The following is a 25,480-nucleotide window of genomic DNA, read 5'->3' on the forward strand; positions in this document are numbered from 1 at the left end:
GTGCTGTCTGGGTGAGCTGGCACAGGGGCAGGGCAGGAGGGGCTGAGCCAGTGGGGTGAGAAATGAGAAGTGCTGAAGGGAAAGAGCCCGTGGTGCTGAGCCCATGCTGGCAGGGACAGTGGAGACAGCAGTGCTGGGATGTCACCTGTGGCCCTTGGGAAGGGCTCTCTCCTGTCTGAGTGTGGCACAGCCATGGAAGGCTTTGTGGAGCTTCAAGGAGCCCGGGCAGGTCTCTGGAGTGCCAGGCTCTGCTTTGGTCCTGCTGTGCTGTGAGGGGAGAGAACCTGAACCTCTGCAGCCAGCAAGAGCTAAAACAGCCTGGGCACCACAGAGCTTCTCCTGGTGCAGGAGGGCTCTGACTCCTCTCTTTGCTGGGCTTGAGTTGTTTCCCTCTCTGCCTGCTCTGATGCCTGGACAGAGAGTCTTGTGTCCAACCAGTCCTTTCTTCCTTGCTCCATGAGGTTTTCTGTTTTCCCACTGCTCTTCCCACACAGTGTCTCTCCAGCTGGGCTCCTGTGCTTTGCAGGACTGTTCTCTGTGTGCTTTTAATCTGCTTTTTAATCTGCTTTGCCTGACAGGCTCAAGAGAGGAGGGCCTGGGTGCAGGGGCTGGAGCTGCAGCTCCTGCTCCTTTCTTTTTCCCAAACCCCCAGAATCTTTTCCCTGATGTGGTTTCCACATCAGACACTGCATCCTCGTTCCTGAGCAAACTTTCTCCCATCTCCTGAAGGAGCGAACCTATTTCTCTGGAGGCTTGCCAGGGTCTGTCCTTTCCCTGACCTTACCTCTGGGGCAATCCTTATTCAGGCCTTAATCACATCCTGTCTAGACTTTGCTGCAATTCCCATTTTATGGCCTCCTGAAATCCCTCCAGCCCATGGAGTGCCAGAGGAGCCAGGGAGCGATGGCACATGGGGTGTCCAAGGTGGCCTCTGGCCTTGTCCATCCAGCTCCAATGGACCTGGAGGCCTCCCAAAGCCCTGAGGTGTCTGCTCAGTGTGGGCCACACTCCTGCCCTCCTCATCCCTCCTTTCTCCCCCTCTGGCAGGGTCTGCAGGTCAGGATGGGCCTTCTGAGTCCTTCTGAGTCCTGCAGCCTCATGGATGGGCTTGGCTGGGTTTATGCTCCTCTCTGTAGAGCAGGAGGCTTTCTCCTCTTTCTCTCTTGAAGGCTGCATTTCTGGGCACCTTTTCACAGTGATTTTGTTGCCACATTTTTCTTCCCAAGGTGTGATATTGGCTCCCTCCTGCCCAGGGCAGGGCTCAGTGGCAGACCCAGGGTTATCCCCCCTTGGGCAGCACACTAGCCCATTGCTCCTGCCTTCCTTCTTGGCTTTCAGTTTCTCCTGATTTCCCTCTTTAAATGTGTCCCTATCTCCTGTGCCAGTGCTTTGCCAGCTGTCCTGTAGCTGCTCAGGTCCCTCAGCAGAAGAGGCTTTGCTGTTTGTGGTGCAGAGCACACCCAGATGACCAGCGTGGAGACATCAGGGTCAGCCTCTATGAACAACCTTTCCCCCCTAAAATCTGTTCAGACCCCCTAAAAGGTCCATGTGACAATGGCCACGAGGCCTCAATCACTGCAGCAACAACCCAGGGTGCTCATCCCTGTGTTCAGAGAGTCCTTCTGTCCTGGCAGCTCCTGGATTTCTGACTGTGGGCTAGGAAATTACTTCTGCTAAATACCTAAAGCTACTTTGACCCTCCAGGGAGCAACTCTGGTGAATTCTGTGACTTGCCTGGGTGAGCCCAGACGTTGTGTTTGTTGTTTGTTTGCTCTTGACTTTTAAGAGCCCTATGGTTTCTCAGGGCAGATCTGTTTGCCAAGGGCTGTTACAGACAGGTCACAGCTCGTCAGTGTGGGATGGCAGCCCAGGGCAGAGCTCCACGTTACTCCTCCAGCCTCCCCTTACCCCTGCTGCCCTGGGGTCATCCCTGAGTCCCCTCCTCAGCTCTCAGGTGTCCAGCTCCAACCTCTGGGTCTGCCAGAGCCCCAGGCCACACAGTGCTGGGCTGCCTCTGCCCCTGCCCCTGCCCCTGCCTCTGCCCCTGCCTTTGCCTTTGCTCCTGCCCCTGCCTCTGCTCTTGCCTCTGCCCCTGCCTTTGCCTCTGATTCTGCCTCTTGTTTCTGCTCCTGCTCCTGCCCCTGCCCCTGTAGGTGGAAGGGGCACTTTTGTTTTTCCTCCCAACAGCCTGGAGGAGCAGAGGCACCTCTATCAACTGCTCTCAGATCAATTGTCTTCCTGGAAGCAGCATCTAACAGAGATGCTCCTACAGAACCTGCACTGGTTGTGCTTTTACCTTCTACATCCGGAATACAATCCATCCCATCTTCCTGTAAAAGTTCAATACCTGTAAATTCTTAGCCATGTAATTCCATTTCCAAGATTCCCTATTGAAACTTGCTTGGTTTTGAAGTGATTTTCCTGCTGCTCCCACTCTTTTTTCTACCCTTTAAACTTCCCCAGGTAGTAGATTTTCAGTTTCTTTTCTCCATTTCTGTGTGACTGTTACCTGATCATGCTTTTATCTCCTTCACTTTGGGTTGCTATTCCCAAAATCCCTTCAACATCTCTTCTTTGGGGTTGAGGGACCTGAGATGGCACCAGACATGTTCCAGAAAATGGCACACCTTTGGCCACCTTTGGCACAAGGTGGACATAGGATGAGGGTTATAGTGCAGTTTCTTGTGTTACCAACAAGATCAGAAGGAATGAAGAGGGTGGATGTGGGCACAAGGCCAGCAGAGTGTTGAGAGCAGTGGAAGGGATTTTCCAAATAACACTGAGAAGAACATCCCCTCCCTGGTTTCATTGTCAATTAAAGCTCCACCAGCAGCTTTGTACTTACTGAGAATCCCACAAAAATGAACTTGCACTGCAAGGAGAAATCTTGTGGCAAGGGCTTGGATTTGGATTTGGAGCCAGAAGCTCTTCCCTGATGTGAGACTCCCCAGCATGTGACAACTGTTACTCAGCTTGTCCTCCTCAGGAGTGTCCATCAGCCACAGACACAAACTTTGCTGTCAGCTGGGACTTGGTCCCTGTGGGAGCAGAGTCACCTCTCCGTAGTCCCTCCCACCCCTCTGGGACTCTGGGTGTTGTCTTCTTTCGCAAAAGCATTGCTGAAAGACCACAAACCCTTCCTTGCTGTGGCTCAGAGTTACAAAGCTTTCCCTTTGTTGTGGGGGGTTTTGGGGGGCACCCCAAGGCCCTCACCCTTAGCAGGTCTGGCACCCACTGTGCCACTGTGCCATTGCCACCTTGCAGCTGCTCCCTGGCACCTCTGTTGACCATGGACAGCCTCCAGGGCATGGCTGGGGCTGGGCCAGGGCAGCTCAGGCTGGAGCTCAGGGCAAGGTTCTTCCCCCAGAGGGTGCTGGCACTGCCCAGGCTCCCCAGGGAATGGGCACGGCCCCGAGGCTGCCAGAGCTCCAGGAGCCTTTGGACAGCGCTGCCAGGGATGCCCAGGGGAGGGTTGGTGGGGGGTCTGGGCAGGGACAGGGGCTGGGCTGGGGTCCCTGTTGGTCCCTCCCAGCTCAGGATATTCTGTGATTCCTTGGTTCTGTGATCTTTGAGGCTTTCTGTGTGCCCCAGCCCCTGGAGGCCAGGACAGGCTCACACTTGAGCTGTGGCACCAAGCTTCTCATCCCTGGGGGACTTCTGGGTCCAGGATCTCCAGTGCGGTGGAGAAACCCATTCTTATTTCCAAGGTTCCATGAATCTGAACTGATTGGACTGGGGACCTCAGGCAAGACTTTTCCCACTGGCCTGGAGGAGCCCCCAGCCCCTGGGACACCCGAGGCACTGCTGGAGCACAGCTCTGGGAGACACTTGGGCGGTGTTTCCTGTCCACCCCCACCGTGGTTTGAGGTGTCAGGTTTGTCCCCTCCAGCTGCTCTCTGTGGTCCTGCTCTTGTAAAAACCAAACTTTACTTTCTCACTGAGAACAGCCAGGAGCTCCTCCATGAGGGTGATCAGAGTGATCAGATTTGCTTTCAGGCTGCAACTTCTGCAGCGTGCTGGGATTAGTCGGCAACTTCTTCCCTCGTCCTGCTGTCATTTGTAACTGGTGTATGTGGGAAGTGACAGGAGGGAGCAGAGAGGGTGTGTTTGTGTGGTGTGGAACTGCCAGGCAGGTTTATCCCTCCTGTCACAGGACTCACAAGCCTCAGGCTGCCAAATGAAGGGAGCCTCATCCAAAGCTCGCTGGGTGCAGCAGCCAGCAGCCCCTTGGGAAGGGCTCTCTGGGCTCCCCTGGTGCCTCTTCCCAGGGCAGGGGACATTTCCAGGACACTGTCTCAGTGCCATGAGATGAGCTCCCTATAGCCTCTCCTGTGCTTCCAGGTGACTCTCTTTGTCTACTCCGACCTGCTGCTCTTCACCAAGGAGGACGAGCCCGGGCGCTGCAACGTGCTGAGGAATCCTCTGTACCTGCACAGTGTCAAGCTCCAGGAGGGTGAGTGTCTGCAGCAGCAATTGGAGGCATTTTGGGGGTTTTCTGGCTGCTGGCTGCAAAGGTTTCTGGCCAGCAGCACCCTGCTGTCCTGGTGCTTCCAGTCATCCTTCCTGGGGTGCCAGCATCACCTCTGCTGTCCCTGCATTTACCTGGGAGCTCCATCTCCTGGGCCACCTCAGGAGCACCCAGGCCCTTTCCAGCCTTTCTGGGTGCATGGCTCAGGATCTGGGCTGGCATTCCCCAAGTGGTGTCATACTGTCACAGCAGGGACTGGCCAAGGCTGGGAAAGGGAACTGAAGCCTTGAGGTTTCCCCCGTGATGCCTCGAGGGAATTCAGAGATTGGCTCCAAGTGTGGCTGGCCAAGCTCTGATGACCTTTACTTTGCTGCTTTACTTTGCTACTTCTCTCTTCAGCTGCCCACAGTTTCTCTGTTGCTCACATCCATCCCCCTGTTCACCTCTCTGGGGAGGAAAGAGCAAACCCTCAGAGCAGGGCTGGGGACCTTGCCCTCACCCTGCACCTTGGCTGGCACCTTTTGTGTCCAGCTGAGGGCTCAGAGAGGGCTTCTAGGGCAGGGGTGACTGGAAATGGGTAATTTCAGGCTGTACAAAAGACTCCCTTTAGCTCCTCGTGGTCTAAAGAGGAATAAGGGAATTGCTCTACCACATCCTATTTGCTATGGTGGAGCCACTTCTTGGCCCTGGGCCCAGTTTCACCTTGTTCCTTGTGTGGTGCAGTTACTTTTTGGGTATGGGCTTGTTCTATGTACAGTCACCTGACTGTGCCACAGCTCCTCCTCCAGCCCAGGCAGCTGCCCTTGGACCCCACAGGGGAAATCAGGATGAGATAGAAGGAGAAACTTTCCTGTCATGAGGTTGGTCAGATATTGAGTTGCCCAGAGAGGTTGTGGGATCTCCATGCCTGGAGGCATTCAGGACTCCTGAGTGCCCTGGTCTGGGTGTTTGGTCAGGGATTGGACTCCAGAGCCCACCAGAGAGGCCCCTTCCAACCCAAATTACTCTGGAAGAGATGAGCCAATGTCTTTATGCAGTCCTGTGGCCCTGACCAAAAGGAATGAATCCAGATCTGGGCTGCTTCTCCAAAGGGATCCTTTTCTGGGTGAATTTTGCTGCTTCCCATGACTTTTCCCAGCTGAGCCACAAGCTCTGTGGATGGACTGTGTCTCTCCACATGCATCACATTGTTCTGAGCTCAGTGCTGGACACCACAGGCTGCCTGTCAATTGTTATTTCCCATTTCCAGCAACATTTCTGTTTCCAGATGAATTCCCTGACCTATTTGGGAGCAGAAGTACAGGAGAGGGACATGGGGCACCACAGCCACGAGCCATTGAAGCTTCCTTGGGCTTTGTCGAGTGTGTTCTCAGCACTGCTTATTTCTAAGAAAGGGACAAAAGAAATTGTTCCTTCTTAAAGTGCTTTTGGTCAGCTCCTGGACTCTGTGTGTGTGCTGCCCCTGGCTGCTCCCAAAGGCTGGGGAATAGCTCTGCTCTTTTCACCTGCTTGGAGAAATCAGCTTCCCTGGTGCTGCACACCGAGCTCTGCTTGCAGCAGCACAGGATTGTGCCTCCTCACCTCGGGCACGGTGGATTTGTGAGCAGTTTTCTGCCACTTATTTCCTTGTTGCCATAATAACTTGGCTGGATCATGTCTGGAATAGCTTCCCGGGGCTCTCCAAAGGAGATGGGGTCCCTGCAGCACTGAGCCACTCCCCGTGCACTGGGAATCCAGCCCAGCTGCTGTTCAGGCAGCTCAAACCTTCCTGCTTCGGGCAGGGCAGCTTCAAAGGCGGCTGGAGAGAGCACGGAGCTGTCTGTCCCTTTTGGCAGGGATTTGCTGCTGCTCTCCTGAATGACTGAAAGGCACATGAATAGGAACAGGCGTGTGGCTGCCTCCAACAATTGAGACATCTCCGGTGCGCTCAGGGCCATTGTGCTGTTTCCTGTTCCTGCCGCTCGCTGCTCTGTGCGAAAGCAAATCAGTCTGATCTGCCTCACAATGCTCTCTCTTCCTGCTTTACAAGCCCAGCACAGGCTGATGAGCTGGCTCCCAGTGACACAGGGCTGGCTTCCTCAGCAGGCACTGTGGGAATTTCCACACGCTGGGATCCTGGTTCCCCCCTGGTGGGTGTGCTCAGCTTTGGGACAGAGAGGGGCATTCCTTTATCCCCGCTCTTGGAGCCCATCCCCAGCTGGGATCCTGCAATCAAGGGCTTCTTGACATCCCAAGCTGCTGTGTTGTGCAGCCCCAAGATGCTCAAGGGGCAACAGTGGGATTTTTGGGCCTTCTGTGCTTCCTTGGGATGCTGGGGAGCACCCAGGGCTTGTACCCTGCCACACTCTCCCAGTGGGATGAGCTTGTCCCCTCCTGGCAGCTGGGTTTGGATGTGCTCAGCAGCTCCCTCCCTTCCCACATATCCAGGGCCTGGCAGCACCTTGTCCTGGCTGCTGGATGCAGTCCCAGCCTTGCTGAGCAGAGGTGAGGAGTTGGGCTCAGGGTGCCTGCCCTCACCAGGGCATTGCCACAGCCCTTGGGCTGTGCAAGGAGCAGGAGCAGCTTCCCTCTTTTCCCATCTTTCTGACCCAACACCAGGCATGCACCCCCAAATCCTGAGAGCAGCAGGTGCATTCCATGGGCTGCACAGGGAAGTGGCAGCGGCAGAGAGGTGCTGGGAGCTGCTGCTGTGCTGGGTGAGGCAGTGGGGGTGTGCAGGACAGGGCTTAGCTGGAGAGGGGACGTGTCCCTGCAGAGCTCCCACTGAGCTTCGTGCCCAGCCTGGCACAGGGTCAGCTCACATCACTCTGGAAGGCAAGCCAGCCCCCAGCTCAGCACATCAGGAAGAGAAGGAAATACCTTCAAGTGATTTTTTTTCCTCCTGCTTATTTCTTTTTAGCTTTTCCCTGCCTTTGGCTGAGAATGTGCTGTGCTGTTGTCACGAGAGCTGTGGGGAGCAGAGCTGGGAATCATCCCAGGCATCTGCCACCTCTCCAGGGCCAGCTTGTGCCTTTCCCGTGTATTTCTGGGCTCTGGGCACATCAGGCTCTGCTGCTCCACCCTGATCCTCCAGAGACTTGAAAACATGGAAGGAATCCTGGCAAACCTGGTTTGTGGTGAAATCTGCACCCAGGTCAGCCCTGCCTGGCTCTGCCATCGCCCTCCAGCCTCCCCCTGTGCCTTGCCAGGGATCAGCCCTGCCTCCAGCCCAGCTGCTGGGATGGGCAGCCAGTTTATTACTAAAATTCTCCCTAAAGGCTGGTAGAAAATGGGATTTAAGCCATTCCTTAGCCCAGACTGGCTCCCTGCTTTTTATGTCCTGTAGGCACTGAGCTGCTGGGCTATGTGTAACTGTGAGTCTTGGAGGGACAGGGAACAGCAACTGCTGGCTCTGGAGGTTGCTGGTGCCAGGATTCACAGCTCAGTGGAAAGGAATTTGAAAGGCAACTTAATTCTGGTGGGTTTGCACCTTGTCAGGATCACTTGTTATTGCAGAAGGAATCCACAGAGGCCCAAGAGGAGCAGGGTCATTCCCTGGGCTGTCACACTCCAACAGGACCTTTCCTTATGGGGATCCTCACATAGTGAAAAACACGTTCACTCTCCTGTGAAAATGTAAAAAGTTTCATAAAGGACAACAGGAGACAAGGAGCATAGAGGAAAGGTTATTACTTGGCATTTAGACAAGACCACCCTGTTATCTTTGGGGATACCCCTTAAATACCTTTTCATTCCATCAGCCTGTTGCATATTCATGGCGCCTTATGCATAGTAAACTTTTCCCCAAATTGGTTCACATGTTCCAATAATTGTTTAGCATATCTGCTCCTTGGATCTATTTTTTTAGAGTATGTGCATTTTTTGGTTGTGGTTTTAGTCTATTTTTATTACTTCTAGTTTTAGGGCCTTGGTCCACACTGTGACACTCCATGGAGAGTGCTGATAGCTGGCATATCTGTAGTAGGTGTCTTCTTCATATGTTCATTGGATGTTATCTTATCTAAGTAGGCATTTTAATACAAGTATAGCTATTTCACTGCTAGGTCTAAGCTTAATTAGCAACAGAAATAAAAACTATAGCTTTATAACCAAGTTACTTCAACACTACTCATATAAAATCCATTTTAATATTTGTAAAAAGCCAATATTATAATATGTATCTATAACAACATCATCAGGGAAAACCTGGTTAAAGCTCCTGAGGAAACACAGCTGGGATGTGCTGGTTCTCTGTGACCTGCTCTGCCAGTCAGCCTGGAGAGGTCCTGGGGCAGGGAAGAGCAGGGCCCAGCTCAGGAGAAGCAGAAGCAGCAGGACTCGTGGTGTGCCAGCAGCAGGCACAGATCCTGCTTCCAAACTCTGCCTTTTCCAAGGGGAAAAGCACAGGGTGAGGGGCTCCAATGGGCTCCACAGGGAAAATGCTGCCTGATGGTCCTGCTGGGATTGATGGGAGAGGGGCTGGGAGCACTCAGACACTGCCATGGGAACAGTGGATGTTTCTCTGCGTGCAGAGGTGAGGGATGGGCTCCCAGCCAGGCCCATCCTGCTCCTGCTGCCAGGCTCCAGCACCCCTCCCCTCCTGGAATGAGGATTTAAAGGGGCAGCCCTGGGGCCAGGCTTCCCTCATCTCACCTGGGGGGGGCAAAGGGAAGGTTTTGGGAACACACAGGGGCTCCTCACCTGAGAGGGCCACAGCAGCACTCCCAGTGGTGCTGGGCTCCAGCAACCACTGTCACACAGTGTCCTGGTGTCCCTGTAGGGATTTTCCAGCCCAAATCCTGCAAAATGCATTAAAACTGAATCTGGCAGTAGAGGCAGAGCTGTGACCCCACAAAGGGCAACTGGAATAGACACCAAGCAAAGGGCTCCAGGCCAGTTCTTCGTGGGTTTCACGTGGCCCAGGGAGTGACTCAAGAGGCACCCGAGTCCCTCAGTGGGTCACAGCTCTTATCTGGACATTCGGGCTGCTGCCTGCAGCAGGAGAATTGATTTCCTCCAGGGAACAAGGTGTTTCCAGCCCTGTGCAGAGCCTATTCCCATCCAGCAGCTCAGACTGCTGAAATGAAGCAGAGCTTGTGCTGACACCACTTGGAGTGGGATCTGCAGCCATGCCCAGGCTGCTCCTGGCACAGATAATGTCATTAGCAGGGTCAGGGGAGCAGCAGCCCCATGGTGCTGCTGAGGGCAGAGCTGCTGTGAAGGGGCCAGCCAGCTCCTGGAGAAGAGATGTCCTGCTCTGGAGATGGGATGTCCTGCTCCAGAGCTGAGGTGACCCTGTCCTGGGGCAGTTCCATGTCCTCCTGTGAGCCTGGTGTAGGCCTGGGGCTGGCTTCCCTCGAGGCTAGGGGCACACCAGGGCCAGGGCAAATCTTCAGGAACGCCTTTTGGTTGGGTTCAGGGAAGGCCGGCCCTGCAGGGACCAGCCTGGTGCAGCAGCTGGGGTCTGACACATCTCCTGGGGTGTCTGGCTGCAAGCTGAGGAGCTGTTCTGGGCTGCTCCATCATTTAGCAGGAGGTGGATGGCAGAGTTGGTGATTGTGTTGTCCCCAGCACCATCTCCTTTCACAAAGCTGTGGAAGTGGAAGTTCCTTGGCTGGCTCTCCTTGATGTCCCCATGCTGGGCAGTTTGTCCTCGGCCTAAAAGAGCAGGATGAGCTCTTCCCCCTGCCCCCTCCTGCTGCTTCCCATTGCTCTGGGATTTGGCTCTGTCCCCTTGCAGAGGCAGTGCCCCAGCTGCTGGCACTGGGGGAGGCTGGGACAGACAGCAGACCACCCAGGGCCAGCCAGGACTTGGGGCAAGAAGCTGGGAATGACATGCACAGGAGTTTTTCTGTGAGTCCTCCTGGGAGCAAAGTGCCCCCCGGGATAAGATGGAGAGACCCATCCCTGATTCCCAGGATGGCTGTGGGGGTGCTGCAGGACCTGTGCAGCCCCTGGGACGCTCCCACAGGCTGTGTGTGCCAAGGCAGGTTGGGCAGCAGAGCCTGCAGTGGCCTCTGAATGAAGCAAACCCTTTTCCAAAGGAGAAAGCCCCAGGAGGATCCCTGCCAGGGCAGTGAGTCCCTGCAGGCTCCCGCCATGCCCAGCCCTGGCAGATGCCACATACATCACCCAGGTCACAGCCTGGTACTGGGGACAACAACAAACACTCATTCAGTGCTGTCTCTCAGCCAGTTCCTCTGCCAGTGGCTCCTCTTGCAGAAATGCAGCTGCAGCTTTGCTCTGATCCTGGTTTTTCTTCTCTGCAGGTTCAGAAGATCGCAAGTTCTGCATCCTTTACCTGGCAGAGGTGAGTGGTGCTGATTTCCACTTTAACCTTCCAGTGAGGGCTGGGCAGGTACTGACAGCTCTGATCCTTTCTTCTGGGGCAAGGAGCACTGAAAAAATTGATTTTAACTTCTCTTTAAATGAATTTGTCAGAAGCCTGGAAAAGAAACATAATGCCTGTAGAATATGTGAATAAGAAGCTGCTAAAATGAGCTTGGGCAGCACTAGGACAGGTTTCTTTTCCCCTTCTCCCTGTAGATCTTCCTTGAGACATCTCACTTTTGTTTTCTCTTAGGATTCTTACCCCTGGGGGCAGATTTCTTTGCCAAATGTTTTGTCATTATTTTTAGGCACCTTGCTTTTCTTGTCTTCAAATATCCAGGTTTGGAGCCCTCAAATAAAATAAGGAAGCCCAGTCTGAAAGCAGAATCACAGCTCTAAACCCATGTGTTGCTGTGTGCTCTAAGTAGATTTGGAGTCAACCAGACTTTGGCACAGTCCCTTTTGTCAAGTCAAGGACTCTGCAGAATTGGTTCACACTGGACCTCCCTAACCATTGAAGGCCGTGGGGTTTTTTGCTCTTGCAGTGACTTTGCTGTCTTCCTGCTTTCAAGGCCTTGTACTTTCTGAGGTGGAAAGGTGGGTCTGGGAAAGCTCCCCAGGGCACAGAGGAGAAAGGCAAACACTGCTCAGCAGCACTGTGGAATAATGAGCCATTGTGAGAGCTGGGTGCAAATGCTCAGCAGTGGAAGTTGTTCACCTTGAGTGGCTGGAGCTGGGCCAGGGCACGACTCACTGCAGAATCCTGCACTCCCCTCTTGTTCCTTCCCTCCTGCTCCTTCCTGGTCTCCTCTGTGGCTAGGCAGGAGCTGAGCCTCCCCTGGGTTTGCTCAGTGTGTGTCCCAGGGCAATGTCACCCTGGGCTGGTGACAGCTGGGCTGTGACTCAGCCAGGCTGTGCTGGGTGCTTGGATGAGGCTCTCCAGCATTTTCTCAGGCACTTGGAAAAATGCACTCAGAGCCTGATATTTGGTTTAGAAGCTTAGTGCCCCTAAGTAGAAAGGACCAAAACAGAGCTGGCTGTGTTTAATGAGATCTTGAGAGGTGAAGAGGTGTCTTTGTCAGACTGTAATGAAGGGCTAGGCTTTCTTCTGAGGGGCCTAATTGGCTGTGAGAGCTCTGGTGATGGAGATCCCTGTCATCTGCTGTGGCTGGAGTGGAGCACTTGGATAGAAAATGTGAGACTTTTGATTTCCCACCTCCTGTTCCCCCACAGTCTTCAGCAGTTCTGGACTGGCCACGCTGTGGGACTCTGCAAACCCTGGCTGCTCCTCCTGGGTGTTTTGGGGCAGTCACAGGGGGAGTGGAGCTTCCCAGCCCGTGGTGACCAGCTCTGCCACGTGCTGGACCCCAGGGGTGGGTGATCACTGCACTGGCCAGCCCAGGCTTTGAGGTGATGCTGGGAAGCCCTGGTTTAGGGACAGCACCTTGCCAAGCAGGGTGTGCCCTGTGCCACCCTTCCCTCCCAGCCCCAACGCTGCTGCTCTGTCCTGAGCCAGAGGGAGCAGCTGGCTCCAAGAGGCAGGGGACAGTAACCTGCCAGCTGTAGGTTCCCTGGGCTCTCCAGCAGTGGGAAATTGGGGTTTGAAAGGGGAACAGAGTGGGGAATGTGTCTGTGAGTCAGCAGTGAGCCAGGGCAGGATGGGGCTCTCCCAGCAGACTTCTCTCAGACTTCTCTTCTAGGAAACAGTGACCTGCAGGTCACCTCCCAGGAGCCACAGGGAGGAGGTGACAGGGCTGCAGGGGCTGGGAAGGGAGCAGGAGAGCAGGAACCTCCCAGATGTGCAGCACAGGGGTTGTGCCCTTGGCCCCAGGTAGAGAGATGGGCTCAAGGATGGGGTGTTCTGGGAGCCAGCCTGGGAGCATTCCAGCATCTGATTCCTGCAGAGAAGCCATGAAGAGCATTTCCTTCAGGTTGTCTCTCTTTTCTTTTTTTATTGCATTCATATTTTGGGAGCAGATCTTTGCTTACAGGCTTGTGGGGGTGTCACTGGGAGGCTGGGAGGGGACAGTCCCCTCAGAGGTGTCCCTGCACGCTGGCTCTCACAGAAACACTGCAGGGGGGCAGTGGGGAGGCTTTGGGTGCCTCTCTGGCCTGGTGGGATGCTGGGTTTGTGTGATAAGGTGATTTTTGCAGTGGGCCTGCTCTCAGATGGGGGCTGGGGCTGGGCACTGGGAAGTGGCATCTGCAGCACACACGGGGCTGGGGAGAGTCCCTGGCCCATTCCAGTGCAGCTCTCCCCATCACCTGACAGGTCTGGTGTCCAGTGGGTGCCACACTCTGCTTGTGGCACCTTCTTCTGCCCTGCTGAAAAGCTCAGCCTCCTTCCTGGCTGTGGGAACAGCCCTCTGCAAGGATGGGTTCCCCTGAAGAGGGGCTGGCTGTGCCCTGGGGACAGGATTCCCCTGGAGAGGGGCTGGCTGGGCCGTGGGAACAGGGATTCCTTTTGGGAGGGGCTGGCTGTGCCCTCGTGACATGGATTCCATTGGAGAGGGGCTGGCTGTGCCCTGGGGACAGGGATTCCATTGGAGAGGGGCTGGCTGTGCCCTGGGGACAGGGATTCCCCTGGAGAGGGGCTGGCTGTGCCCTGGGGACAGGGATTCCCTTTGGGAGGGGCTGGCTGTGCCCTGGGGACAGTGATTCCATTGGAGAGGGGCTGGCTGTGCCCTGGGGACAGGGATTCCCCTGGAGAGGGGTGGCTGTGCTCTGGGGACAGGGATTCCCTTTGGGAGGGGCTGGCTGTGCCCTGGGGACAGGGATTCCCCTGGAGAGGGGTGGCTGTGCCCTGGGGACAGGGATTCCCCTGGAGAGGGGTGGCTGTGCCCTGGGGACAGGGATTCCATTGGAGAGGGGCTGGCTGTGCCCTGGGGATAGGGATTCCCTTTGGGAGGGGCTGGCTGTGCCCTGGGGACAGTGATTCCATTGGAGAGGGGCTGGCTGTGCCCTGGGGACATGGATTCCCCTGGAGAGGGGCTGGCTGTGCCCTGGGGACAGGGATTCCATTGGAGAGGGGCTGGCTGTGCTCTGGGGACAGGGATTCCATTGGAGAGGGGTGGCTGTGCCCTGGGGACAGGGATTCCATTGGAGAGGGGCTGGCTGTGCCCTGGGGACAGGGATTCCATTGGAGAGGGGCTGGCTGTGCCCTGGGGACAGTGATTCCATTGGAGAGGGGCTGGCTGTGCCCTGGGGACAGGGATTCCCTTTGGGAGGGGCTGGCTGTGCCCTGGGGACAGGGATTCCCCTGGAGAGGGGCTGGCTGTGCCCTGGGGACAGGGATTCCCCTGGAGAGGGGCTGGCTGTGCCCTGGGGACAGGGATTCCCCTGGAGAGGGGCTGGCTGTGCTCTGGGGACAGGGATTCCATTGGAGAGGGGTGGCTGTGCCCTGGGGACAGGGATTCCCCTGGAGAGGGGCTGGCTGTGCCCTGGGGACAGGGATTCCATTGGAGAGGGGCTGGCTGTGCCCTGGGGACAGTGATTCCATTGGAGAGGGGTGGCTGTGCTCTGGGGACAGGGATTCCCTTTGGGAGGGGCTGGCTGTGCCCTGGGGACAGTGATTCCATTGGAGAGGGGCTGGCTGTGCCCTGGGGACAGGGATTCCATTGGAGAGGGGCTGGCTGTGCCCTGGGGACAGTGATTCCATTGGAGAGGGGTGGCTGTGCCCTGGGGACAGGGATTTCATTGGAGAGGGGTGGCTGTGCCCTGGGGACAGGGATTTCATTGGAGAGGGGCTGGCTGTGCCCTGGGGACATGTTCAGGTTCCTGGGAGCTGGGCTGGGGGGGGATCAGGACTGCCTGGCTTCCCAGCCCGTGACTGCTGGTGGCAGCTGGAAGGGATGAGGAGGGATAAGGGCAGGATGTGTGAGCTCTCACGGCTTTTTGGCCCCGTGTCACCCTGAGGGGTCTCTCCCCATCGTGACCTGCTCCATCCCTGGCCTGGCAGCAGCTCTTTGTGCCCAGAGCCTCTCCTGGCTCTGCCCCTGCTGCTGGTGGCTCAGGGGGGTTTGTGGCCACTCTCAGCTGGGCTTCTGTCGCCGTGGGCTGGGCAGACACATCCATTGTGCTGCTGTGATGGGCTGGGAGGTCGGAGGAAGCTCTTGAGCTGCTGTTTCTTCCCCACAAATCATCTGCAATGAGCACTAATGTGTTTAGTGCTGCTGAGAGCTGAGAGGAGCCCACGGGGCCTGGCTGCCACTGCCTTTGCTGCAGGAAGAGCTCTCTGCTGAAGCCTTGAGCTGCAGCCTCCTGCTATTGCTGTTCTTGAGGGTTTCTGAATAATGTTCTGACCCATAAGGTCACAAATTTGCATTTGGATCTGACATGTTACAAAACGAAAGTATGTTCTAATACCTGTGAATTGCTTAATTTATTATAAACAAGAGAGAAAATTCCAACCTTCAGGAAGTATCACAAAAAAGCTACTGCTGGTCATCCTGTCTAATTGTGTGTAATAAATCACTGCACAGAGTGGAAACCCTGGGCAGTCTGGCTATTTGCAGGCAGAGCTAGCAGGAGGTGCAGAGCCTGGTGTGGGTTCCAGCACAAAGGGTGTTTGTTTTACAGCCTCTGCAAGGTGTGAGCTGCAGGGCTTGGAGATCCTGAGTGAACATGGACCCAGTTCTGGAGGGGCACTTGGCATCCTGGAAAGGCTGAATGTAGAATGGGATTGGAAAGGATGTGAAAGCAGAGGGAGGTTGTGCTCTGAGCTGCCCCCTGTGGGGGTTTTGTTCCTTCTGGTGGCTGTGATAGTCCCAGCACAGGCACGAGCCAGGAGTTTGGAGGTGAAGGTGGTACCTTTAGATCTCAGGAATGCCTGAGTGTGTACCTGGGATCACAGAGTTCCAGAACAGCCAAGGCAGAGTCACCTAGAGCAGGTGTCACAGGAATGTGTCACAGGAACATGTCCAGGTGGGTTTGGGGTGTCTCCAGAGAGGGACACTCCACACCCTCCCTGGGCAGAGCTCTGCCACCATCTGGAGAAATGTTCTTCCTCATGTGTGGTGGAACTCCTTGTGTTTCAGTTTATGGCCATTACAGATCCTCTAATTTTCTATTTGCCAGATGATGTGTTAAAAAGTCCCAGCAGTGCATTGAGACCTGGCCTGGGCATCTTTCCTTTCAGGATCTCAAATCCAAAGAGCACAGTTTGAAGCTGAACAGCCCCTGCCTGTGACAGCCTCTGGCTGACTTGAGCACTGCAATAGGTGGAGCTGGCACAGGGTGCCCAGAGCAGCTGTGGCTGCCCCTGGATCCCTGGCAGTGCCCAAGTGTTGGACGGGGCTTGGAGCAGCCTGGAATAGTGGAAGGTGTCCCTGCCATGGCAGGGGGTGGGATGGGATGAGCTTTAAGGTATCTTTCAACCCAAACCAGTCTGGGATTCAGTGTGGACCCACATTCCTGCACCCCACAGGATTTGGGTGTGAGAGTTTGTCTGCATTTTCCCCATTCCCCATTCCCTGCAGGACACACACACCTCATGGGATGTGTACAAGCTGTCAGAAGGGAATGTTTGCTGCCTGCTGGGAATGGGCAGCCTCACAGGGAGCTGTGTGGAGCTGTGAGTGTGCTCCAGGGCTGCATTCACACCCTTCCCTCTCCGGAAATATCCCGCTGAGAGGAAACTGCAGGTCAGGGGTTTAATGCATTGTTACAAGTGTTTGATTCCAGCCCAACATATTCAGACCAAATCGACTTAAAACCAAACAGCTCAGTAACTTTTTCCTTTGAAAAGCACTGGCAAATTTGATCTTTTTTTCCCTCTGGAAGTTTTCATCTGCAGACACAGGAGTTTGTCCTGGGAAACAGAAAATCCTTCCAGCAGCAACTCCTTGTGCTGCTGTGGTGAGCACTCATCCAGAGCTGAGCAAATTGATGCTGTGAATCTGTGCCTGAGCTGGCTTTGCCTTGGACATGCCCATCCTGCGCAGGAGAGCCTCTGAACAAGTGCCAGGGAAATGCCACTGTCCCCCACCTTGCCCCATCAGAGAATCCCAGACTGGTTTGTGTTGGGAGGGACTTTAAAGATCATCTTGTCCCAGCCCTGCCATGGCCAGGGATGGACAGGGCCTTGGGCACTGCCAGGGATCCAGGGGCAGCCACAGCTGCTCTGGGCAGCCTGGCTCTGTGTGGGCACATCCCTGCACCAGAGGGTCCTGCTCCTGCTCCTGCTCCTGTTCCCGCCCTCAGCTGTGCCAAGGGAATGCTTTGGACAAATGGATCACAGAATGCTGTAGCCTGTGTAATGTGCCTCTCTCCATCCATGGCCCAGCTCATTCCACAGCAGCATTCATTTCCCAAGATGTTCTCTGCTCACTGAGTGCCCTTTGGGATGTGCCATTGTCCCAAAAGGAGGAGCCAGGGAGAGCCCAAGTTCTGTCCCCAGACAGCAAATCTGAATGCTGGGAAAAGCAATTTCCTGATGGCACAGAGGACAAGTCTCAGGGACACTCCGGCAGATTTGATACACCTGGGTAATTTTGGAGCTGGCTGTTCTGGACACATCATCATCAGAGTTTGCAAGGAGCACTTTGGGCACTGTCTTGGCAGACCTAGAGGGCACTTGGGCAGATGGTTTGGTGATAGGGAAGAGGGCAAAAGGGCAGGGCTGGGGGTGACATCAAAGCTAGGTGCCCAAGTGAACAGCTGAGGGGAATGTGCTTAGTGAGAAGGGAGTGGAGATGAGCCTTTGTCTGGGAAATGGTCTGCGTGCTCTGCTGGAATTGTATCTCAATTTCCTCTCATTCACAAGAGGACAAGAGATGGTGCTTGTCAGGTTTGTGGCTGTAATTTGTCTGATGGGCTTGTCCTGCACAGGGGGAAGATCCCCTGGGCTGTGGGGGGGAGGCACTGCAGGCTGGGATCAGTCCCAGGACTTGGGGTAGAGGCAGCCTGGAGACTCCTTGCTCTCACCCCTTTTTGACATGAATGTTGTGAGAGAACAGAACTGTGTGCCTCTGCTCCCAATCCTGTTCAGTTCACTCCCTGTGCTCCAGCCATTCTGCTCCTGGTGGCCAGGGGATGTTACCCAATGAAAAATCCTTTCCTGCTCTCTGACATTGTTTCCACCATGGGTCATTTCTGGGATGCTGGAGAGGTTCCCCAAGCCTTGAGTCACCCCTGAGAGCTGGACACTGAGTCCCTCTGCCATGTCACACTCACAGCAGCAGCTTAACTCCTTCCTGAACTGAGCTTTCCATTTCCCCCTCTCCAAAGGCCATCAGGTCCCAGCCCCTGCATTTCTCTGGGTGGTGCTGAGCAGTCCAAGCTGCAGCTGCTGGGAGACAACGTTAGATCAATGCCAGCCTTTGGAGAAGCCCCTCTGGAGGCTGCTGTGACATGAGCCCAAGGCAGATTGCCCCAGATGCTGAGGTGCTCCAGAACTGCCCAACCCAGCATCCCCATGGCAGCCCCAGGTTCCAGTGGCAATGTCCCTCTGGCCCAGCTGTCTCCTGGGATGTCCGTGGAGCTGGAGCTCCCATGGCAGTGGCTCTGGAGCTGGTGGCCAGGCTGCTGCTCTGTGCAGACAGACCCTGGGCTTCCCCTGCTTGGCCTGGGGACTTTCCCTGGGTCACATGTTGGCTGACACCAGTGGCATAAGCCCAGGCTGGCAGGACCCAGAGCCTGGGCACAGGGCAGCTCCTGGGCACTGCCAGCTCCCAGCTCAGGGCTTTTCAGAGAGCAGGGAGTGCTCATGACCCAGCTGGAGGAGCAGATAAGCAGGGACACTCTGCTCTCCTGGTTTTGTGCATTTTTACACAGCTCAGAGAATAACAGAATGGTTTGAGCTGGAAGGGGCCTTAGAGCTCATCCTGTTCCAGCCCTGCCGTGGCCAGGATGCCTCTCCCTGGATCAGGTTGCTCCTGTCCAACCTGACCTTGAACACTTCAGGGATGTGGCATCCACACTCTCTGGGCATCCCCCAGGCCGTGCCATCATCAGTGCTCCCAAAACCAAGAACCAGAGCAGAGCCCTGCAGAGATTGCTGTGTCCTGCCAGTGTTATCTCCATGCACATCCTCTTCTCCAGCACCCCTGGCACCTTTTGGGCATCCCAGCTCTAGCAGGGCCCCTGCTGTTAGTGCCAGGGTTTGTATTTTGGACACCACCAGTGTGCCCAGCAGTCCAAAACCCACAGGAAGAGCCCTTGTTCCCCCAGTCCCCCAGCAGGGAGCAAACAGAACTTTCTCAGCAGCCCTTGGTTGGTGGTGCATGAAGTCAGCAGCAGCAGTGCCCGTGTTTGTGCACAGGATATTCCCAGGGCTGGCTGTTTCTCCCTGGGAAGGTTTGCTCTGTGATTTGGAGCCATTGTAGTCTGGAGCAGTTTCCGAGGTACTTCCCCTCTGGGATCTCTGCTGCCTTTGGCCAGGGTCCAACACCTGAGCCTTGGAGGCCAGGGGCTGCCAGGGCTGGGAGCCTGTCCCCAAACCACCCTGCCACCAGCCCTGGGGACAGGAGCACCAGTACATCCCTGCATCTGCGGGAGGAGATTGCCCAGAGCAGCTGTGGCTGCCCCTGGATCCCTGGCAGTGCCCAAGGCCAGGCTGGACAGGGCTTGGAGCAGCCTGGGACAGTGGGAGGTGTCCCTGCCATGGCAGGGGTGGCACTGGAGGGGTTTTAGGGCCCCTTGCACCTCAAACCAGTCTGGGATTCTGTGACATGTCCCCTCCCTCCCACCCTGGGAAAGTGTCCCTCACACAGCTAGGAGAGACAGTGGTGAGAGAACAGCCCTGGGCTCTGCTGGGCACTGAGCTCAGGGCACCAGAGGTGTCAGACTGAGTCTGGCTCCTCATTCCTGTGGTGTCTCAGCTTTGCAGTGTCACACAGAGCCCCAGTGAGTGCTGGGCCCTGCACAGAGGGGTGTCTGCAGTCAGGGGCTCGCTGTGTGGGCTCTGGGGGCTCCTCCTGTGATGCTGCCATTCTCTGGGAGCTCCTCTCATGATTTATGGGCTACAGAATGCCCAGTCCCTCCTTGTGTGGTGTCTGCTGGGCTAGGCAGGAGCTCTGCATGGCCAGACCTGTCGCCTGGCTGCCGTGGGGTTGGGTCCCAGCCTGGGGGAGCTGTTCCCATGGAGCAGGAGGAACTTTTCCTGCAAATCATCCTGGGCTGTAGCAGGCCCTGTTGGGGCTGGTGCTGCAATACCTTGGGCCATTCTTTGCAATACCTGCTGTGTTCTGCTGCTCTCCCTCGGGCAGTGGGGGGGGCCCTGGTGCTGGGACTGCCCTGGCTCAGAAGTGGCTCCTGAGCCCAGCACACAGCACCTGCAATAACATGTTTGTCACTGGGGGCAGTGGCAGAAAGCCACTGGCAGCCACTTCAGTCACTGCCTTTATCTGGTGGCAAAGGCCTCCTTCACACCATCTGCATCCTTCTTTCCCAGCCCTGGAGATTAAACCCTGTTTTCTCTCTGTAAATATTGGCAGGCCAGCAGCAGCCTCCCTGAAGGAAAACAACCACAGGGCAGTTCCCAGCTCACAGGGCAGTGTGTGCAGGCACAGCTCCCTGACCCCTCCCCAGCCTCCCCTGGGTGGGCAGCTCAGTGCCCAGCATGGAGCAGGCTCCAGGGACACGTGCCATGAATTTTATCCCAAATAACACCCAACCCTTCACCTGGCTGCATCCCAAAGGGCTTTGCCTGGGTTTGGAGGCGGCTGTGGGTGCTCAGCCCCTGAAGGTTGAGCTTTCCCCAGTCCAGGTGAAAGCTTTTGGGAGAGCAGGTTAATGGGAGAGGGAAAACCAGAGCTCTTTCCTTGGGAAATGCACATTGGAGAGGTTAAATGTCACTGTGGTGGTAATAAGAAATGTACACATTGGATAAATGCAATTTTGGCTGTTCATGTGCCCCCTCAGCCTTGCCCACAATACCTGGCACACACTTTGGACTGGTTGCCTTTCCCTGAGTTCTGGAGCAGAGGGAAATCTACTCTCCTGGCTGTGCCACTCCTGGGTGGCCGAGGTCAGGGAGCCTGCAGCAGCTGACGGGGAGCAGGGGGAGCAGGGGGCACTTTGCTGTCAGCAGCCAGCAGGAGCTGAGCACGGCTGTGTGCTAAATTCAATCAAAGAGATGGGCTGTAATTGAATCAGAGAGGGGCTCAGGGCAGGGCTAGGTGAGCTCTGTCTGTCACAGCCAGGGGACAGAGATGTCCTTGGAACTGCTTTGAGCCTCGCTCCAGGGGAGCCACAGGAGCCTGGCAGGGCTGGGAGTGTGCAGCACTTACAGCATCAGGGTGGGCTCCTCACAGCTGCCCCAGGGCTCTGGGGCTCTCTGGGTTCCTGCTTTGTTCTCTTCTGAGCACAATTGTGGGGCAGGGAAGTGCCAGCCTGGATTCCATCCCAGCAAAGGGTGCCCACCTTCCCCTCTGAAAGTGGGAACGACTTCCTAGGGATGAGTGGGTGTCACAGTGGTGCAGCCTGGTGACCTGCTGGTGTGGAACTGGGAGAGACTGGGACATCCAGGATGGGAAAAACTCACTGTGACACTCCAGGGATGCTCTGGGCATCACTGCCACCCAGGATCTGGGGGCAAGCGGGAGCCCCACCACTTCTGTCCCTGAATCCCAAACCTCTGCTCATTCTGATTGTGCTCAGGAAGCCTGAGAAGGAATTTTCAGTGTTAAAATCTGTAGGAATAAGTGTGGGGATGGCCAAGCTTAAGAAAGCTCAAACTTTCTCCTTCATGGAAGTCTCCTTGCAGGGGCAGAGGACTGAGCCAGAGCCCTCTTTCCCAGGAGGTGATGTGGGAGCTTGGTTTATTTACCACTTCAGCGGAGTTTGGATGGAACATGAATGAATTCCCATCCAATGCAAACACTGATTTAAATGGTGTGACTAAAGAGCATTTCCCCTTCTGGCTGTGTTATGTCTCTGGAGTCACAAAGCTGCAGGTTCTCTCTGACCTTTCTGGGAAAAACCAGCTACTGGGGACCTGCCCTTCTGGAAGGAAATTCTGGGGGGAAAGAAAAGGTCTTTTTTATGGCCCTTAGTGAACGACTCTTTTTCCTTTCTTTGCAGTCAGTCCTAAAGTTGTGCTTTGATTTTTTTTTTTTCTTTTCCCCTCTGGCCACTTAAGGAGATGATCCAACTGTGGGCATTTCTGGACCCTAAAGTGAAATGTGCAAAATCCCAGCAGGCAGCAGATGTTATAATGCTTAATTTTTAGCATGAGAGATAAGCAGTTGAAGGACTGGGAGACAGCTGCTGAGGGGACTTGGTCAGAAAGTTCCTTAAGTGAGTGAGATTTGGCCCAAAGGAAACCTGTCCAAGAGGAACAGAAGGTGTGTGCAGGGAAGGGCACAAGAGGAGGTGGACTCAGCTGGGATGACTTCCCACCATTTATCTTAATTCCTTCCCTGCTCTATGTTGCTAACAGACAGTGTGTGACCAGAGCTGGAGCTTCATCACCAAATTTATCCTGGTGAGGAACAGCACAGGGAGGCTGGAGTTTATACCCAGATTCATCCTGGTGTTCAGTGAGGAGCAGGATGGGGAGGCTGCTGTGAAGTTTGTCCCTAAATTCTGATCCTGGTGTTCAGTGAGGAGCAGGACAGCGAGGCTGCTCTGGAGCTTCCCTGAGCTCTTCCTCCCAGCCCCACCCAGCCCAAAGGCTCTTGTTCTCACCAGTTCATGCTCTGGTGCCTCATTAATGTTTGCATATGGCAAAGAGCAATTTCCACCCTCGGTTTCCACTGCAGTGGCACAGGGTGCAGGACTGCCTGTGCTCTGCCTGTGCTGCTCCACTCCTGCTCATGGAAGCAGCCAGCTCCCCTGCAGCACTCTCCCTGTCTCTGCAGGGAGCTCATCTCCAGTCTCTTTGCCTCTCCTGTGCCCAGGGTGCAGGACAGGGGTGAGAGCTCTCCCCTCCTCTGCCGTGCTGTGTGGGGACAGAGGAGTTTGCAAAGCCCGGCAGGGCCTGTGACACACAGCTAATGACCTTCTCCCTGCCTGTGTTTCCTTTACGTCAGAAGTCGGAGTGCTTATTAAGTTTGGAGGCTTACTCCCAGGAGCAGAAGAAGAGGATCTGCTGGTGTCTGGCTGAGAACATCACCAAGCAGCAACATCCGGCAGCAGCTCCTACGGAGAGCAAGGTAAGAGAGGCACAGGAGCTGGGAATTCCTGCCTGGAGCACGGCAGGCTCTGCCTCTGGGGGGCTTTGCTCAGGGCTGCTCCTGCCAGGAGGGTGTGCAGGAGGCTGTTTGTTTGCTAGGTGAGCTGTGAGTTTGTGTTCCAGCACTGCTGTGTCTGCAGCTTCCTACCCTGCCTGGGGAGCAGTGGCTGCATTTGCACCTGCTGGCTGGAGCTGAGGCAGGCTGGGCTGACACCTCCCAGCACCTGTATTTGGATATTTGGACAGCTGAGGCTCCACAACCCTGTGCCCAGCCTGCTCTGGGAGCTCACCTCTGGGGCAGGAAGGAAAGCAGAGGGAGAGGTTCAAGCTGTGATCTCTGGGTGCTGATGAAAAGGCTGAGATGATGGGAGTAGCGGGGCAGAGATTTGCCCCTTCTGTGCACTTGGGTGGGCTCGGGTGTTTGATCCTGACCCCACAGATGTCTTCAAAGCACAGACGGCTCGTTTGGGGAGTGCTGTTCTTCATGCCCAGCGAGGCAGCCCCAGCACTTTTCCCACACTGAGGAGCTCCAGCCTGGCCCGGGAGCGCTGTGTCAGCAGCTCTGGCAGAGAAATGTGTGTGTGCAGGGGTCTGAGGCTCTGCCTGCCCTCTGTGGGTGTAGTGAACACCCTCATCCACCTCCTCTGGGGCTGGGGCTGCCCCACGGAGCTGTGTGGGACAGTGGCAGTCTCTGTGGGGTCATGTTGAGTCCCAGGGCTGGGTTTGGATTGCTGGAGAGTGACACTGCTGTGGGAGAAGAGAAACCCCTGGAGAGTGACACTGCTGTGGGAGAAGAGAAGCCCCTGTGCTGGGTGTTTGAGGAGCTTTAAGTGCTGCAGATGGGGATTTCAGGGGTAAAACGCCCGGATCCCTCCCTTGGCCGGTGCAGGGTGGTGGAGCAGCTCCTGTCCCCGTGCGGGTCCCTGTCCCCCGCCGGCCCAGGTGGCTCCTCCCGGGAGCCGCGGCACGGCCGGGCCGGCGCTGCCCGGCCCCGGAGCCGGGAGCTGCGGCTGCGGTTCCGCAGCCTCCCGAAGTGGGTCAGCACAAACAGCTCCGCAGGAGACACAGCCTCCGGATTCCTTTTCCTGCACGTTTCAGGCGGACTAAAATAGCAACAGCAGCGCACAAAGCCTGAGAACCTCGTTACCAACTCAAGCTCCAGCTCTGCGGGCGGCCCCCGGCAGCTGATTCACACAGGTGACAGCGCTCGGCCACCTCCTGCTGCCCCTGGGGCACCCAGCTGGCACAGCCCAGGCACGGGGCCCTGCTGGAATCCACTGATCCTTGGCATGGCTCTGTGCTGGGCTGGCTGTGATCCTGCCACGGGCTGGGGATCATCCAGGGTCGAGCTGTGCAGGGACATTTCCAATCTGAGCATCTCACACGGGTCCTACAAAGGGCATCCTGGTGGGGCTCCATCATGGCAGGAGCTCTGGGCTGTTGGGGCTTTCAGGGGATGGTGCTCTTTGCTCTCCCCAGCCCAGACTGTTCATGGCAGGGCATGGGGCTGTGCTCAGAGCAAAGCCCTGGAGCATCTGCTCCCTGACCTGTGGAGGGAGCCTGGCGACTGGACAGGTGAAAAAGTGCTCCAGAAGACATCACATCTCTTTCAAAGGCTCTTCTGTGCCTCAGTAGCCAAGAGGGTGTTTGGCTGCTGTGGAGAGCCATCATGGGCCCTACAAAGTCGTGACAAAGGTGGTTTATCTTGCTTGCCAAGCTGATGGAAATCCCACTGGTGGGGTGTGGGGCCAGGAGGGAGAAAAGGAGTGTGACAGCAGCTACCCGGCACTCTAAATTGAGTTCATAGCATCATTGCCATCCCAGCAAGGTGTAAAGTGCCCAGGATGCAATTTTAAAGCAAATCTGGTGTGAAATGCAAGAAGGAGCAGTGTGGGGAAGGAGCTCCTGAGGGGACAGGGGAAGGTGCTTGGGGCAGGGCGGGCACACAGGGCTGGGCAGGAGCCTGACCTGGGAGAGCTGCAGCTGGGGCTGTGTCCAGGCTGGTTTGTCAGGACAGACTTCTCTGGGGATGCTGGAGCAGTGGGAAGCAGGAGCTGGGAAAATCAGCTGCTTCTTGCAAGGGAGAACTGATCCATTAGCTTGGCTTACCAGTCATTTGATACTAGGGCTATTTAGGGAAAAACCCAGTGTCTATGCTCTGTGAACAGAAATATTAAGCTGGAAATATCAGCCTGGCCAAGAATCTGATTTGCAAAGCCTTCAAAACTGCTCCAGCTCAGCAAGAGGCATCTCGTTTTGCTGTGGCCACAGTCTGGCCAAGGGGATGTGGGCTTTGCTGTGGGGTGGGAACGAAGGGCCAGCACAGCCTCGGTGCTAGCAGAGCTGTGCCATGTGCCACCTGTGTGCTGGAGCCAGGAAAAGGGACACTGCCCAAGCACAGAGCAGCTCCTCAGGAGCCTCCATGGCTGCCACCAGTGGCAACCTTCAAGCTCTGCAGAGATCAGACAGATGTGGGGCTTTGGGGTGGTACCTCCTGTTTTTCAAGGCCCCCCAGAGCTCTGCCTGGGTAGGGCAGCACCAAGGGCAGGAAGGTGCCTGTGGCTCAGGGACAGGCTCTGCAGAGCTGT

The 25,480-nt window shown here is 55.9% G+C and overlaps 1 protein-coding gene across 5 annotated transcripts in view; it reads left to right on the forward strand.

Annotated features, from left to right (window-relative positions):
• Nucleotides 1–25,480, forward strand: part of RGS3 (regulator of G protein signaling 3) — a 71,608-nt gene that overhangs the window by 23,883 nt on the left and 22,245 nt on the right. For 3 of the 5 annotated variants that reach the window (XM_059865029.1, XM_059865026.1, XM_059865027.1), the window contains 3 exons: nucleotides 4,324–4,453; nucleotides 10,717–10,757; nucleotides 22,750–22,872. In XM_059865029.1, the coding sequence (XP_059721012.1) occupies nucleotides 4,324–4,453; nucleotides 10,717–10,757; nucleotides 22,750–22,872 (294 nt within the window). Of the gene's footprint in view, nucleotides 1–4,323; nucleotides 4,454–10,716; nucleotides 10,758–22,430; nucleotides 22,632–22,749; nucleotides 22,873–25,480 lie in introns of those variants that run through there. The other 2 variants (XM_059865028.1, XM_059865030.1) reach the window with 2 other exon arrangements.

This window comes from Haemorhous mexicanus, chromosome 21, assembly GCF_027477595.1.
Source record: "Haemorhous mexicanus isolate bHaeMex1 chromosome 21, bHaeMex1.pri, whole genome shotgun sequence".
NCBI classification, from domain to species: domain Eukaryota; kingdom Metazoa; phylum Chordata; class Aves; order Passeriformes; family Fringillidae; genus Haemorhous; species Haemorhous mexicanus.